Source organism: Pleurodeles waltl, chromosome 11 (assembly GCF_031143425.1).
Source record: "Pleurodeles waltl isolate 20211129_DDA chromosome 11, aPleWal1.hap1.20221129, whole genome shotgun sequence".
NCBI lineage: Eukaryota > Metazoa > Chordata > Amphibia > Caudata > Salamandridae > Pleurodeles > Pleurodeles waltl.
This window is the reverse complement of record NC_090450.1, coordinates 50204408-50219992: the sequence shown is the minus strand read 5'-3', so window position 1 is coordinate 50219992 and position 15585 is coordinate 50204408. Positions and strand designations below refer to the sequence as shown.

Genomic DNA, 15585 nt, shown 5'->3' with positions numbered 1-15585 from the left:
GGTTATACAATCTGATCATGAGAGAGCACATCTTGACCAATTGTATCCAAGAAAGGTTACGCCAGCATCTAGTGGACTCTAAGCAGACCAACCCTAGAGAGCTAGGGGAGGCAGCTGATGAGTGGTTGAGAACCAGGGTGGTTGTCAAGTCCCAGGGGGGAGACTCCAAGAAGGGGGGGACAGGTCCCCAAAAACCTAAGGAGGGAGGTGGTAAGCCCACCACAGAGACTCCCTCTGTACCCCAGAACCCTAAGAAGGAGGAGAGTAAATCCCACTCCCACTCTGACAAGCAGAGACAGGGAGACCCAGGGTTAAAAAAACTCTTGGACAGTAGTGCTTGCTTTGACTGTCAGCAGACAGGTCACTTCAGAGGAGATGCAGCCTGTCCAAGGAAGGTGGTTAGCACTGGGCTGTCCAGTGTAGCCATAGAGGAGGATTCCTCAGATGATGAAGTCCTCCTAGCATTGTGCTGGGAGACAGGACCAGATGGTAAGCTGGTGATCCCTGAGGGTGGGAGTAGGCACTTCCACCACATTCAAGTGAATGGGATCCCTACCACTGGCCTGAGAGACACCTGTGCCAGTCACACTATAGTGAGTGACCGGTTAGTGACCCCAGACATGTATGTCCCAGGAAAGACAAAGAAAGTCAGGATAGCCACAGGGGAGGTCACCTCCAAACCTGTAGCCATAGTGCCCCTAGAGAGGGAGGGTATCCTTGACTGGATTAGGGTGGTAGTCAGTGCTGACCTTCCCCTAGATTGTATCCTGGGCAATGACCTCCCAGAGGTGAGTCTAGTCACAGATGGGGTGGTCGCCCAGGGCGCCCCCCCAACCCAAAGTCCTGGGGAGTCAGTCCCTACAGTTAGGAGACAGGGGTCCCCAAGAAAAGGAAAGAAGAAAAGGAAGGGTAGGCCACTCTTAAAGAGAGTTCCAGGGAGCCAAGGGCCTTCTGCCCCAGTAAGGGGGGAGCCCAGAGTTGGCACTGGTGAGGCCTCACCTGACCCCAAGGAAGTCCTGAGTAGTCAGGCAGCTGTCCAGATGCAAGGTGTTGCCCCTGCACTGACAGAAGGGAGAGTGGAAGGAGGGTGTCTGCCACAGGAGGTGGTAGCCCCCCACTCTAGACAGCAAGAGGGGTGCCAGGACCCCAAAGATGCCCCTAAAGCAGCTCAGCCACCTGTCAGTGGAGAGCTTAGGTTGTGGTTCTGGGTACTGACAGCTGTCAGTAGCCTCTGCTGGGTGCTAGCCTTCCTGGCAGCAATGTACTTGGCCTGGGAGGCAGACCCCAGGGCCAATAGCAAAGTAGGCCCCCTGACCCTATTGGTCATGGTGGGGTTTCTCAAGTGTTGGGTGACCTCTTTGGGTAAGCTAGGTGTTGCCCTAGCAAAGTTTGGAGTAGGGGAGGTGGGCACCTCACTATCCAAGTTGGCAGAGAGAAAGGAGGAAGACCCCCCTAGAGGAAAGTTTCAGTTTGAGTTGGGTCCTTTTACTGTTGGGATGGCTTCACTACCCATAGGGAGTGACCCTGACAGGAGGATATAAGGCAGAGTAGGCCCTGCAAAGGGACAGCCAGTTTTCTTCACTGTCTTCCTCGCCTAACAAGCCAGGAAGACTCTCCCAGGGTTGGGCTGAGTCTCCTGGGTGTGTGGGCTGGGGGGGGTTGTGTGAGAAAACAGGGCTGATTGCAGAGGCCCCATAACTTTTTGCCCCCATTTTCCTCTTTTTGCTGGTGTTTTCCTGACTTTGATGGTGCCCTGGGTACTGCTAACCAGTCCCAGGGCCTGTGCTCTGTGTAAAATGGATATGCAAATTAGGCTAATTATAATTGGCTAAGTTAACCTACCTATAAGTCCCTAGTATATGGTAGGGCATGTAGGTTTAGGGACCACAGCATAGGTGGTGCACACCTGGGTGCACTGCTGAGGTGCCCAGTGTCATTTTAAAAGCAAGCCTGCCTTGCTGGCTGCTTTTAAATTAAAGTTATATGCAAATTCGACTTTGGAATTAAAGGTACTTCCAAAGTCTTAAACTACCTTATTTTTACATATAAGTCACCCCTAAGGTGTGCCCTATGTGCCCCTAGGGCTGGGTGCCATGTAACTATAAGCAGGGACTTTATAAAAATAGATTTATAAGCCCTGGTGAGGTAAAAACAGCCAAATTCGTTTTTTCCCTCATTGAAGTAAATGGCCTTCATAGGCTAGAATGGGCAGACTTTATTTTAAATTTTAAAGTCTCCTTAAATGTTACATACCAAGAATGTGGTATCAAATTGATTGTTGTAATAAATCCCACAACTTCCAGTTGTTGGATTTAATATAACTTGTCCAGGTAAAAAGTTTAGACTTTACCTAAAAAGTTGCCAATTTCAGCTCTGCATTGTTTTTGCTGCTGTGCTCTGATTGGCCAGCCTGCAGCAGCTTCTGCCAGGCTGCCTTGATGAGGTGTGAAGTGGCCAGGCTTCACACAAAGGAATGTGCTTGGGGGAGAGAATCTCCCCTCAGCAGATGGTGAGGCAGGAGGGGGAGGGCTGCCAAACTGGTCTTCAAAGGCAGAGAAGGACATTTGCAGCACCCAGCAACACCCCCACATCCTGCAACCCCAGACAATTAGGTGCCCCCTTGATTAGATTAGGAGAGGGCAGGAGAGGGGTGTGTTTATGATTTTTAGCCACACCAGTGGGTGGGCTCAGCCAGATGTAACCTCCAAAAATCAGATTCATACATGTTGGATTTGTAGAGACTGTTGCCTTCTGGGATGGATTTTTGCCACACTTCCCAGGAAGTGTTCATCACAGGGGGACGACCCTGTCCCTGATTGGAGAACCAGGGCCCCCCTGCTTTTCACCCAGGAGCAAGGATAAAACTGGCAGACCTGCACCCACGCCTCAGATCCCCTCCAGAATTCAACAAGAAAGGAACTAAAGAAGAAGAAGGACTGCCCTGCTGGACCCCTGGCCTGCACCTGGACCCTGCACTCAGAAGGACTGCACCAGCTGCACACTTGGGCTTCACCACAAGAAGGACTTTGCCTGGCTTCAACTGGTTCAAGGAGGGACTCCCTGTTTGCTACAGGTGAAAAATTGCTATCCAGTCCCCTGCACCAACTCCTAAAAAAGAGACCAGTTGACCACTGCCCAGTGGCCCAAAAGGAGTTTGCGCCAGGTGCATTCTGGGAGTTGAAGTCCGCACCCCCCAAGGACCATCACAGAATTTCTGGACCCTTGGGGTGAGCTGTGGACCCCAAAAGAACCTTAAAAGAACATCTGGGTGAAGCCCCAGAAGTTTGGAAAAGATTTGAGAATTTTTGGAAAAAAGCTTCAGAGAGGGACCGACCCGCCGCGGAAATTCTAGCCGGCTTGCCTCAACCGCGACCCGGCCTGACTTCGTGGTTCGTCCCGGTAAAGAAAAACATCCAAAAAAGAGACTAAGTCCGAACGTAAAAAGTTGACCGGGACCTCCCAGCCATCGTATCCGAGAAGGGCTCCATGGACGTCGGATCAAGATCCAGGTTTACCCCGGTCGAAGGATTTTCATCTCGAAAAAACGACTAAGTCCGAAGGTAAAAATCACCACCGAGGAAACCGACTTCGCGTATCCGGACAAGGGCTCCAGGAGGTCGGATTCAACTGGCAGGTTCGTCCCGGGGGAGAAAAACATCAAAAAAGAGACTAAGTCAGAAGGTAACTTTTTAACCGAGGCCTCCCGCGACTTGTAGCCGAGCAGGGCTCCATCGCGGTCGGCCTGAAAGTTTGACTTTGCCCCGGTCCTGGTGCAACCAGATGACCCGATTGGCGCTTTTTGTTTCTAAGCGCTAGAAAATAATAATACTTTAAAAATTCATATCTCCGGTTCCCCTGAACCGATTTTAATCGTTTTTGTGTCATTTTAAAGATAAAAATATAAGCTATTTTTATAAATTGGTTTTGGATTTTTAAACTGTTTCCTGTGTTTTATTTAATTACTGTTTTGTGATATTTTAATGCTTTACACTTTGTCTCCTAAGTTAAGCCTTGACGCTCGTTGCCAAGCTACCAAGGGTTGAGCTGGGATTAATTTACTGAGACCTAACTGTACCTATGTGGAGGTTAGTGGCTTGTTGCTAGGTGTAGGTACCTACCTGCCCTACCAATAACCCATTTTCCAACAAAAGGAATTGATGGAAAGGTATGAACGGCATATATTTTCTAATGCAGCAATAAGTGAAGCAGTGTTAAAAAGTGTTCACGAAAATGACTTCACAGATGGTGGCATTTACTGCCTTAAACAATGCATATTTGAATGTAATTGCCTGTCACATTGTGTGCTTCTGTTAAACACAGAGAGACGACCCTTACAGTCCAGTGGGTTTTGTTTAGGGCATAAAATAGGCATGCCTCTTCCACCTGCTTAGCGAGTGATGTCTTAAGTTAGTGGTTCCCAACCTTTTGACTTCTGTGGCTCCCCCACCTTTATCATTACAGTAGCCCACGGACCCCCGCTGAATCATTATTGTAATCCAGGGATCCCCCACTGAGTCATTACTTAAAGCTGAGGACCTAATCTGTTGAGATTATTTAATTTTCGAAGCAGTCGTGGACCTCCTGAGGAGGCTTTGCAGACCCTAAGGGGTCCCCGGACTACAGGTTGGGAACCGCTGTCTTAAATCACTGAAAAGGGGAACCTGTTTTAATACTGTGAAAGTAAAGCATTACAATTGATAAATCATATAAACAATGAACAGACACAGGCATCAAAGTTGAGTTTATCTTAAACTAATTTCCTGCTTTCTTTTTTCATATGTACATTTGACTTACACCTAGAAAACCTTGCATACTTAGTTTAATCCTGATTCATATAACATGATATATGCATACATGCATACTGTGCAAGGCAAGGTTTAGCCTCTGATGCTAGATTAAGCATTTGTAGTTTTCAACGTAAAATACATATTTGGGGCTCTGAAGGGTGTGCCGGAGGATTGGTCGGGGAAGGTTATGTACATGTGCTCACTGAGTTTAAAATAATTTATATTCAGAAATATGTGCCAATGGATTTCCACAACACTTTCAGCACATTTAGGTTGCTCATAGGAAAGTACACCAGTTACCACAGTTTTCAGAGAAAGTGTATTGGAGGGACTTCCTTACTTAGTGGCAATGTCTATTGCTTGAAATGCTTTGGATCAATTTAAAGAAACATGGAAGGGGGCAGAAAGCTGGCACCCTCTGCTTGCACTTTAATACCCCTTGCAAAACTCTTATGTCCCTGGCATCAAGGTTGATGATGGCAGGAGCAGAAGGAAAGGTTAACAGAGCATTTTGTGCCCATTTTATTTTCCCCAGTTTCCACTCTTACCCTTGTCCCTCAACAGGTAATAAGAGGCTTTTTAAGGGCTGGGGATAAGTGAACGGCCAGCTCTGTGAGGCCCACGAGGGACAGTGGATGGATGACCTTTTGATGGACTGAGGTCCATCAAGTAAAAAACAAAAAATAAATAAAAGACATATATTCTGCTAGATGGAGCTGTCTCAAAAGCATTTATAAGAATGGAAAGTAGTACTACAGGAGTATTTTGTTTAATACTTTTACCTGCCTCTGTGAATCGACCACAAAACGTCCAATTCCATAGTGGAAGTGCAGAACAATCACAGTCCTTTCTGTTTGTACTAATTTTATATAGTTAATTCTTGAATATTACCATTTTATTCACATTGTACATATTTTAGGGTCAATTTGCAAAGTTGTCCAATTGTTTGTGAAAGAGTTCTACTCAATTTCTACGTTTCGTACTCCAAAATACCTTTGTGAATAGGCCCCATTCTCTAGGGCAGAGGTCTCCAAACTTTTTAATGCAGCGCCCCCCAGTTGAAAAATAAAAATCATTGGGCCCCCTTCAGAATTTTTCACAAATATTTTATAAAGATGGCAATGTTTAAATATGTCTAGATGTATTTAAACATTGCACATTGCAGTTAAGTACTGTTACCGTTTTAAAAATGCAATAAGATGTTTCTGCTTAAAACAAAACACTTATCTGTGAAATGCTTCTTTTGGCCAGAGCCTGGTGCCCCTTCTGGGACCAACTGAGCCCCCCCTGCTCTAGGGTATGAATTTGTAGGGTTAGGAAAATAGGCTTAAGGAAGCTTTGTTCATGATCAGCCTTCCCTCATAGATAGCAATGTCAACAGTTGCTAGTTATCCACGTGTATTGCAAAAACATTTTCGATTTACCCACTCAATTTGAAATCACAACCAGGAATATATGTAATTTATGCATATATTAGTTTACAACTATTTATCAACTCCTCCCCTAAGCCTTGATCAGACATCCCATCCTATTTGGGAGCGGTGCCTGTATTGGATCCAGTTGTGTGCACTGTGTTGTGGTTTTACAAACAAATGCATTAGATGATCTCTGGTGTGAAATTTTCCAGAACTAGCTAGTACAAGAATTTAATTCTACCCTCAAATTTGAACATTAACGCTTTGAGTTTGTTTTTTTAACTTGTTATTTTTATATATGGTTATCAGTGAAAGCGACCATTCATGAAATGATTTGTATGGCTAAGAAGGTGCAACTAATTTTATTCCAGATCTGAAAAAGCTTAGAGGACAGTACGATCCTTCACGGGAAATGGCCGAGATGAAGAAAGAGAAGGATGAAGCCGCCACTGAAAAGAAAGTCTCAATCATCCAGCTTTTCAAATCCCCCAGTTACCGACAGCCACTCATTGTGGCCTTGATGCTCCACATGTCCCAGCAGTTTTCTGGAATTAACGCAGTGAGTGGATATAAACAACTGTCACGAATAAATGTGCCTTTAGCCGAATTAAGAAAACAAGGATTGTTAAAGCCAATACATTTGGTGTTAGTTGATGTTCTCTTGGCTTTGCCAATGCATATTTTGTATGTGATTTCTCTTTTAATGAAGCAGCACATTGTATGAAAACAAGCATTAATGAAAAGCCCAAAGACATACATTTTTAGGTAAATGCACACATTGACCAATATTACCTGCCATTGAATGGTATTACTTATTGAGTGGATGTGCACACCAATAAATGGAACAATATATTCCCTGCCATTGATGGGGTACGACTTATTATGTGGATGTGCACACTCGACAGGAGCAGAATGCCATCACTCATAGTCAGGACAGCCAATAGCTGAGGCGGATTGGCTGTGTACCCTATTTTCTTTGCTGAGGGTTGTGGAAAAATTTGACTGGCACAACAGCAGAGCAATGGATGAAGAGGGCTGAATGAAAGCCCACATAATTATTTTTTTAGCAATTTCATATAGCGTGAACTCGACCCCAAGGTACAGGAGCCCTGTACATGATCACCAGTTGCATTACACAAGGGCACATTCACTTCTTTTGGTAGGCACAGGGAGATTAAGGGATGTGCCCAGAATCACAGGATGTTGAGCCCACGCCGAGTTTCGAACCTGGTTACCCATCTCCAAAGTCGATAGCTAAAAAAACATAAAGAAATTGTCTAATAATACCATGACTACCTCCATGATTTAGTGATACTAGTTGTGATTAGAATTCAAGAAGATTAGGGTTGCCTGGAATTCAGGAGGCATTCTAGCAGGATTGTGTTGCATTTTTTTATGTATAAAACATATTCAAGCCAGGACTCTTAGGCATGCAGAAAAACTGTTAACACATTTTTGTCCAGAAATTTGCTATAAAATCGTCAAAACTATATAGGCGGACGAAGGCAAAAGAGAAGCAGGTTGAAAGTAAAGCTAATACGTGCTGTTTTGCTGCATGGCAAGTTATCACAAGCAGTAAAACCGCAGGCACTTAAACCACACGGATTTATCACTAGTATAAATACTGATATCTTGCAATGTGTTTTGATTCCTAATCAGGATATTGTTTTTTTGCAGTTCTGCAAAGCATTATCAGTATTGGTCAATTCAGGGTATCGTAACGCGTGCTTTGACCATGATGATCAAGGTAGAAGAATTTACATCACATGTCCTATGACACCCGCCACACCACATTGATGTTATGCAACTATTCCCCGAATAATCTAGGACTGAAGTCAGAATAGTAATTTTGACCTTGCAGTGTCCGCCACGTCCACTGCTGCCCTGAGGACACAGTTCAGGGCAAGAAACACTAACAAGCTCATGGTGACAATTGGCTGTCAGTTTTCTGAGAACCTTCCCTGACAATTATAGGCTTCAGCATGCTCATTATATAATTATGGTTATATTGGTAACAGACACAAGTAACTTGTAAGTAAGCTAAAGGCACTTTGTCTTAGAAAGACCAGCAGTAGAAAACTGAGAGAACAGGCCCTGCAAAGCAGTTTGTGGTGGGAACAAGTTGCAATGCATAGACATACATTTCAATCTGTAACAGGCACACACAAGTTTAATTTGTAATTTCGACAAAGGCTGGTTATAGTATTTTCAATACATTTTGCTACAGGGCGTATGATTAAATATATTGCAACAGTAACTGAGAAATGTGGCACTGGTGAACAGGCATTTGTTCGTGGACATTTCCAATGAACGACCAGTAAAAAATTACATTTGAAATGATCTATCATAGTAAAAGGGATATTTGCACTGACAGAGATCTGAATTTTGTAGTGGTTGATTAGCGCAAATTCTGTTGACAAATTGTCTAGCAACCAGTATAAAAGTGTTGTTTCATTGGTGTAACGCATGCAATCAATTGAAAAAGCCCCTAAACAAGGGTTCACTAATATAGGGAGCCCAGTTGTACAATAGATAATCATGTAAAAGTAAAAAACATATTTCACAGATTTGTGTAAATCTAGAATATAATCACTAATAATTCTGTATGTATCAAACATGAAGTTACAGAGTAGATGGCAGACTCACAAAGGTTTTGAGCAAGTACTTGTTAGCTAGGTCTGCAAAAAAGCAATTTGTACTTTAACATTCCATATGTTGATGTAATCTCATTATATTGGAAAAGTTTCGAGTATTTCCCACATCATACATATAGGGTTGCATATAGGAGTGCAGGCATTTCAGTAGGGGTGGACCTGTAAAATGTGGTGTTTAATTATGGGAGTGTCCACAAACATTATACATGTAGTTTCCCACCTTAAATCATACATAATTGTACTTCTGTCAAATGAGAAGTAAGTGTCTTTCAAGAGTGGAAGAGGTGTGGAAACATCCTTATCTTTAGTAAGAGTGTATATGAAAATATTTGGGATGGGGAAAATTATACATGTACAGGAAAAAGTTATATGTGCAAATGCACATTAATGAATTATGTTCTCTTGTTTAATTTTCACTTGGTGGAATATCTGCATGAGTATATTTTGCAAAGTTTGAGTCCGCTTGGAACTAAATGACTGCCATACATTGACTGGAATATGCCTGAGATTTTTTGTGACTGCCATTAAATTCTGAACCATGCAGGAAAACAAGGAGTAATCCAGCAGATTACTGACTTTTTAAACTCCTGCACTGTCAGATGAGACTGGTGTGCTAAACGGGAGTTCAAATGACAAGCCTTAGAGGGATTGTATTAGCCCAATACTGATACTAAAGAGGGTCTGTTCTATAAACCTAGGGTTACATCTGTACCAATCAGTGGGCCATTAGAAATATGTAAGAATTGAGTGACTGGAGGCAAATCAATTAGTTGTTGTACCAGATAACCATTTATTATTGGTGTAAGAAATTGGGCTATTAGTTGAGGGTCAAGTACCCCCCTTCAAGTAATAATCACAATACTTGTCAGGCTGAACCACTAAAGTCACTGAATAAATACAGTGTTCAACCCCCTTGTAGTTATAGTACACAGATGTCAGGCTTAAAGTAAGGAGGAACTTGTAAAGTATTGACTCAGTACTAAAAAAGGCTAATTAAAATGAAATGAAAAACAATGAAAACACCCCACAATGAATTAGAAAAATAGAGTAACATTTAATAAACAAAATCACACCTAAATGACAAAAATCCCAAAATTGGGAACTGGAGATAATATTTTTTTTAATTTAAGTAGGAAACTGGGACATAGGTACAATTTTAAGTTCACCATGTTGGAGCGCGGGTTGGACACACTAACCAGGTTCGTCCTGTTCAAAGATTTTACATTCTGATATTAGCGCTTTAAGTCCCAATCCACCACAGGAATACATTAGTTGAGTACCCCAGACCTCAGAAGAGACACTTCATAGGGTCTCAGGTAGAGTCTAGTCCTGATCCAGTTACCACTGATCAGCCTGGCATTTGCAGGAAAGTGCTCTTGTAGCTTATTGTATCCCTGTATCTTAGTGTCCACTTCTTTGTCCTGGGTAAAAGAAAGACAGCAGGCCAGCCTCTTTTCTCAGGTTGCAGACTGCAGGTTCAGTACTCCTCTGAACTTCATCCAGTCCTGGAGTGTTCTTAAGTGGGTCACTAGAGATTCCAGAAGTATGCCTGGCATGGGCTAGTGGGTGGAAATGACCCTGGGGATGCCCTAACCAATTAAGTAAAGGTTCCTGGGCTAACCCTATGCACATAGGGCATTTCAAGGTGGCTGAAGCCTCTGCCACATTAAACGTGGGCTCAGGGGGCTGGGGGTGAGTGTGGGAAGTGTACTATGGTATTTCTACTATCCTCCCACACCTAACGCTAAACTCTAGTTTGAGGCAGGTCCTGTACCCACAACAACCTCAAAGACTGATGTTTGGTAGAACAAAGCTTGGTTTTCAGTAAGCAGACAGAGGATACACACAAATTGTTTTGGCATCCTGTTTTCGTTCTTTGAAGTGTGCCTCAAGTGTTGTATAGAAACCCCCAGAAGACCAGTACAGCAGGATTTGAAGAATTTTTACACTTTAATATAAAAAAGAGGCTTATTGTGTTGAGGCCTATCTGGCTGGGAGACAATGAAAGGGCCCCACTCATGTGTCAGATAACATTTGCCTGTGACAGGGGAGATATCATTGAAGAGCTCCACAAGTGGCACACAAAAACCTCAACTGACCTGTCAAGCATGATGTGTTATTCAAGCAGGATTTGACACTTTATTGTCAAAAATGATCCTTACAGTTCCCACCCTACATATTCTGTCATATTCAGGTGGGCCAGCTTTGTCTATTTAGATCAGCCTATTGCTCGACCATGGGAGCAAGTTCACACTGCATTCACATTTATTAAAATGCTAATTACTGATAGTAAGTGTGGGGGAGCAAAATGCAGATTTAGCTTCCAGGAACTTCAGACAGGGAAAGGACATTTCTTAAAGACCCCTTACTACATATCAGACTTTGCCTTTGAATTGGGCAGGTAACAAATACTCGGAAAGTCCAAAATTGAAAATTGTAACTGTTTCCCAGCTGGAGATAACATTTGTTTAACATAATATTGTATCTCAGTGTTTGCCTATGGAACAGCCAATGCTGCTACAATGAAAATAGCCTTTAGGATCTTTACACTTTGGAGACATGCTTTACACTAAACTTTTACATGTCCTATTTCAACATTTCATTCACCTTGCAATAAAGCCTTCTAAGGAGTGGCTTGTTAATATTTAAAGGGAAGGTGTAGGACTGTCAAAAAGGGGTTATAGGGATAGGTCAAATTTGCAGTTTAAAACTGCTCAGCCCCAGCCTGGAATGGTAGGCATGGAGACATGATTTTCAGTGTCACTGCAGTGGATGCCACAATGAGTGCTGCAGTCCACTGGTAGCATTTAATTCATGACTGATTAGCATGGGCAAAGTGCACAAAGTTCGCTAGTCTTCAAACATAGGGTTCCACAAAAAAATCAATGGTGACCCTGCAGAAAGGGCAGATTCCCAACACTTAGTATATGTTACCTATATAATATCAATGTATAAATCAGTGTACATTCTACACCAGTTTATGGCATATTATATATCGGGCTTCTAATTTTCTGCAATTTCTAACATCTATTATTTTCTTTCCTTAGTGATATTTATTCATGTTTAATTTTTCCAGATGAAAAAATGAAGCTACTACTATTATATTCACACATTTATTTAACAAAAAAAATCACTCCTATTTTGATGATTTTATGGGGTTAGTGCCTTTAATGGCTACATGTGATAAAACATCACACTCCATTCATAATATGATGTTTGTAGTGCTGACACATAAACACATTTGCAGCTTTTTACACCACACAGGGAAACTTTTATTACTCCGTCTGAACTCAGTATGTACAGCTTCCGAGAGTTAATGATTTGGTGGTATAGAAAGACAATAATAAGAAGATTTAATTTTTGTTTTTGTCTTTCAAAAAATACAGAGAAACACATGTTTTTCCTATTTCAGTGTAAGCATTTATAAGTATGAAAAACCAGACTTACACATTTTTAATGCAATGCAGTTCAACAACTGAATTTGCAGTTTTATGGTGTGCAAGAGGGTAAACTAAGTGAAAAGCTACATCTATTAAGACTGGTCTGCTGCTTCTGTCATCCCCTGCATATGCACTCTTAAAGGCTCCTTTTCACGGTGCACAACCTTGTGCTGTCCAGCATAGGATTTGTACAGAAAACATAAGCTTTCAAAACTATCCCTATGTCTAGACAAACAAAGAAGGATCCTTCTGATGTGGATTTTTGGATGTGTGAACAACAGCACACATGTTCTGTGTGTTTTTTTTTTTTTTAAATAAAACATTTTCTCTTTTTAGCACGTACTTCAAGGAGACATTGGTTTTAGCTCAAAGTCTGGTCTGGCAACTTTAGCACATCAGGCTTTGCAACAAAAACCATATGTGTTTGCACTGTAACACCCATAACGCTCCCATGATGCAAAGTGACTCCAAGGGTATTAAAGTGCTTTTTTGCATTTAAGCACAAAATACATTTTTGTACTGGAAAGTAAATACATTCGCATTGCTTTGCATCCCTGTGTGTCACTTTGCATTATCGCAAAGTGCTAATACATCTGTGCTGTCCCTTGTGAACATAAAAGATATTATTAATGAAGGACAGAATATTTAATGGGTCATTTAGAGTTTGGCTGAGTGGAAGTACCTGCATAAATTGGTGGTGCTCCCATCCTGGCCAACCTTTCTGTCTTATCACCCTTTTTTTGATCAGGACAAGGACTTGGTTTCTCATGGCAGAGTCTGATCTGGCCCCACCATTGGTCATTTTGTCTTCAAGGTCCATTTGCAACTGAGCCGTCAGGTCATGTGAATATCGTCGCACCCTATTGAGGATCTGGTGAGCCTCATTTAATTCACTTAATGACCCCAATGCACAGGGGAAACATTCTCTCCGCATAGGGGTTATTGCCTTTTTTGTTTTCAAAAATAAATTTATTTTTTGGGAATTTATTCTTAAAAAACAACCAAGCTTCACTGTATGTGATGGAGGTGCTGCAGCAGCGGTGCCACTGAACACAGTGAGATACCCACCTGCCTGGCAGGGACTTGTAAATATGTCAGACAGTCTTTCACAGGGGAGCGGAGGCTGCAGCCGCCATGGACAAGGCAGGCCGTAAGGTTCCCACCCTCCTCTAAGTCAGCCCTCCATCTCCATTTGAACCTAGAATGCATAAGAAAATGGTGCTCCAGGAAATGAGTTTAATTTGTTTAGTGCAGTGTTTTGTTAATTAGTATGCAAGTTTTCCCTGTCAATGCTGTCTACTTAATTTGCAAGCATTGTAACATTAGCTGTATTGTTATATGTGTTACTGTAGGTTCAGCAGTTTTGAAGTTGTAGCTGTCAACATTGCATAAGCCTCTGGTCACAGGAAAAAGAAAGGCTCTTCCAGATTGGCCTATGCACTTCTTTTTACACACAGACCTCTTTTGAGTGTGCATTATCTGGCTTTTTTTCATTTCTGTTATTTTGCATCCCTTTGCTCAGAATTATCCACAGAGTCAAAACATCGGTATATAGATATTGACACTGTAATGGGTGATTAAGGAAGAGTTGTTTATAATCATGGTCTATTAAGGTAATTTAGGTGGGGTCTGAGGTTGCATTTAAAATCAGTGACCATGAGGTTGAGCCTAAAATATCAAAGGTGGCCATTTAAAAGCAGTAGAACCTTCAGGGGATGTATTGGGTTTTGGAACAGTTGTGTGTTGCTAGGTGGTCAAGGTATAGGGTATGAGGTCTATGTAGCTTTGAACACCAGAGTAGACCTCTTACACTGTGCCTAGGTTTAAGCAGATACACATCTTATGTGATGCTGATGAAGTGAGGTAAGTTAAAGTATCACCAGGTCAATTATCATTTTTGTGGTGAAATTAATGAACTTTCCTCGGAGAGAAAGTGTCCATTGGGAGTCACAAGGGTAGTCCAGCTTGCTCATTACCTATTGATTGATCAGGGATACAATGAATTGTTAGAGGAGTGCAGGCAAATGGTTGTAATATTTAGCAACTGGAATTTAATATCCATAGTTATGTAAGCATTGAAGGTTACTAGCTGCACAGTTGAGTTAAAAATTGTAGTGCTATGTGTTTTATTGTTAGACAGGATGAAAATATGTGAGCGGGGAGCCATCCAGTGTATTATTGCATTAGGCAGTCAATTCATTTGGTAATGAGGACAGGCATAAAGGTGGGAACATGTTCTCAGTGGTATTAATGTTTAGACCATGCAATTACCAAAACAAGCTCATGTTGTCTGGAGGGTTGGTGTAGACTGTGAAATTAAGTCCTTTGAACAAGGTTTGAGGTACCCTAACTGGTAGGAAATAGATGAAGGGAGCCACAAATGCAATGAGGTTGAGAACAAGTATGTAGGGTGGCAAACTAGCACCTAGGAAAGAAAAAGTAAATGCATACTGGAGTATGAACTAAAACCAACACCCTAATGCAAAGAGAAACTGAAGGTGGTGTTCTCATGGACATTAGAATTAATCTAAAACAAAAAGTTGGACAGGATGGTCAGTGTTTTATACTGTAAATATATACTGGTGTAAAAAAAGCTTCATTTAATCTAAAGTACTTTAACCTACAATAAAGCATGAGCAAGCATACAATTATTTATCTAGAGATGTAATGAAATAAGTATAACTGTCATATTGATACATAATTTCTTGTGTTAATAATTCTTATTTACTTTGCAGATCTTTTACTATTCCACAAGTATTTTCCAGAAAGCTGGAGTAGGTCAACCTGTTTACGCAACAATTGGAGTTGGGGTTGTCAACACAATTTTCACAGTAGTATCTGTAAGTAAGCATTCTTTACTTTAACAGCAATTCATTTTCTTATTCAGTTGACTTCCTGTGGATGTGTAAGATACAAAATTATGATGAGGGAATTAGATAAATCTCTGATCTCAACACTAGAATATCGATGGGGCATAAAATTGAGGACAAAATATTAAAAACACAAAAAAAAAAATATTGTCAGGTATATAAGTCTAGAGTTTCTGTACCTAACTCAACATATATGTGCCTTGGCAATATATATCTTTAAGGAATGTAGATGTGGAATTAGAAAAGTAAATCTATACTTCCCTAAATGCAATTACCTTTCAATATTTTGTTCCTCAGTATTCTGTCCTCAATATTCTTGTACCACGGTATTCAGAGTTTGGGCATATTCAGTAGTAAATACCTTGTGGCAGCTAAGAATGTCCTATGTATGGTGAGTATGTCCAATTGGAATTTTTAAT

At 41.6% G+C, this 15585-nt stretch overlaps 1 protein-coding gene across 1 annotated transcript in view; it reads left to right on the top strand.

Annotated features, from left to right (window-relative positions):
• The window catches only part of SLC2A2 (solute carrier family 2 member 2), a 141499-nt gene that overhangs the window by 89410 nt on the left and 36504 nt on the right, over positions 1-15585 (top strand). Inside the window, exons 7-8 of the mRNA XM_069213027.1 lie at positions 6574-6761; positions 15032-15136. Coding sequence (XP_069069128.1) covers positions 6574-6761; positions 15032-15136 — 293 coding nt within the window. The remainder of the gene's footprint in view (positions 1-6573; positions 6762-15031; positions 15137-15585) is intronic.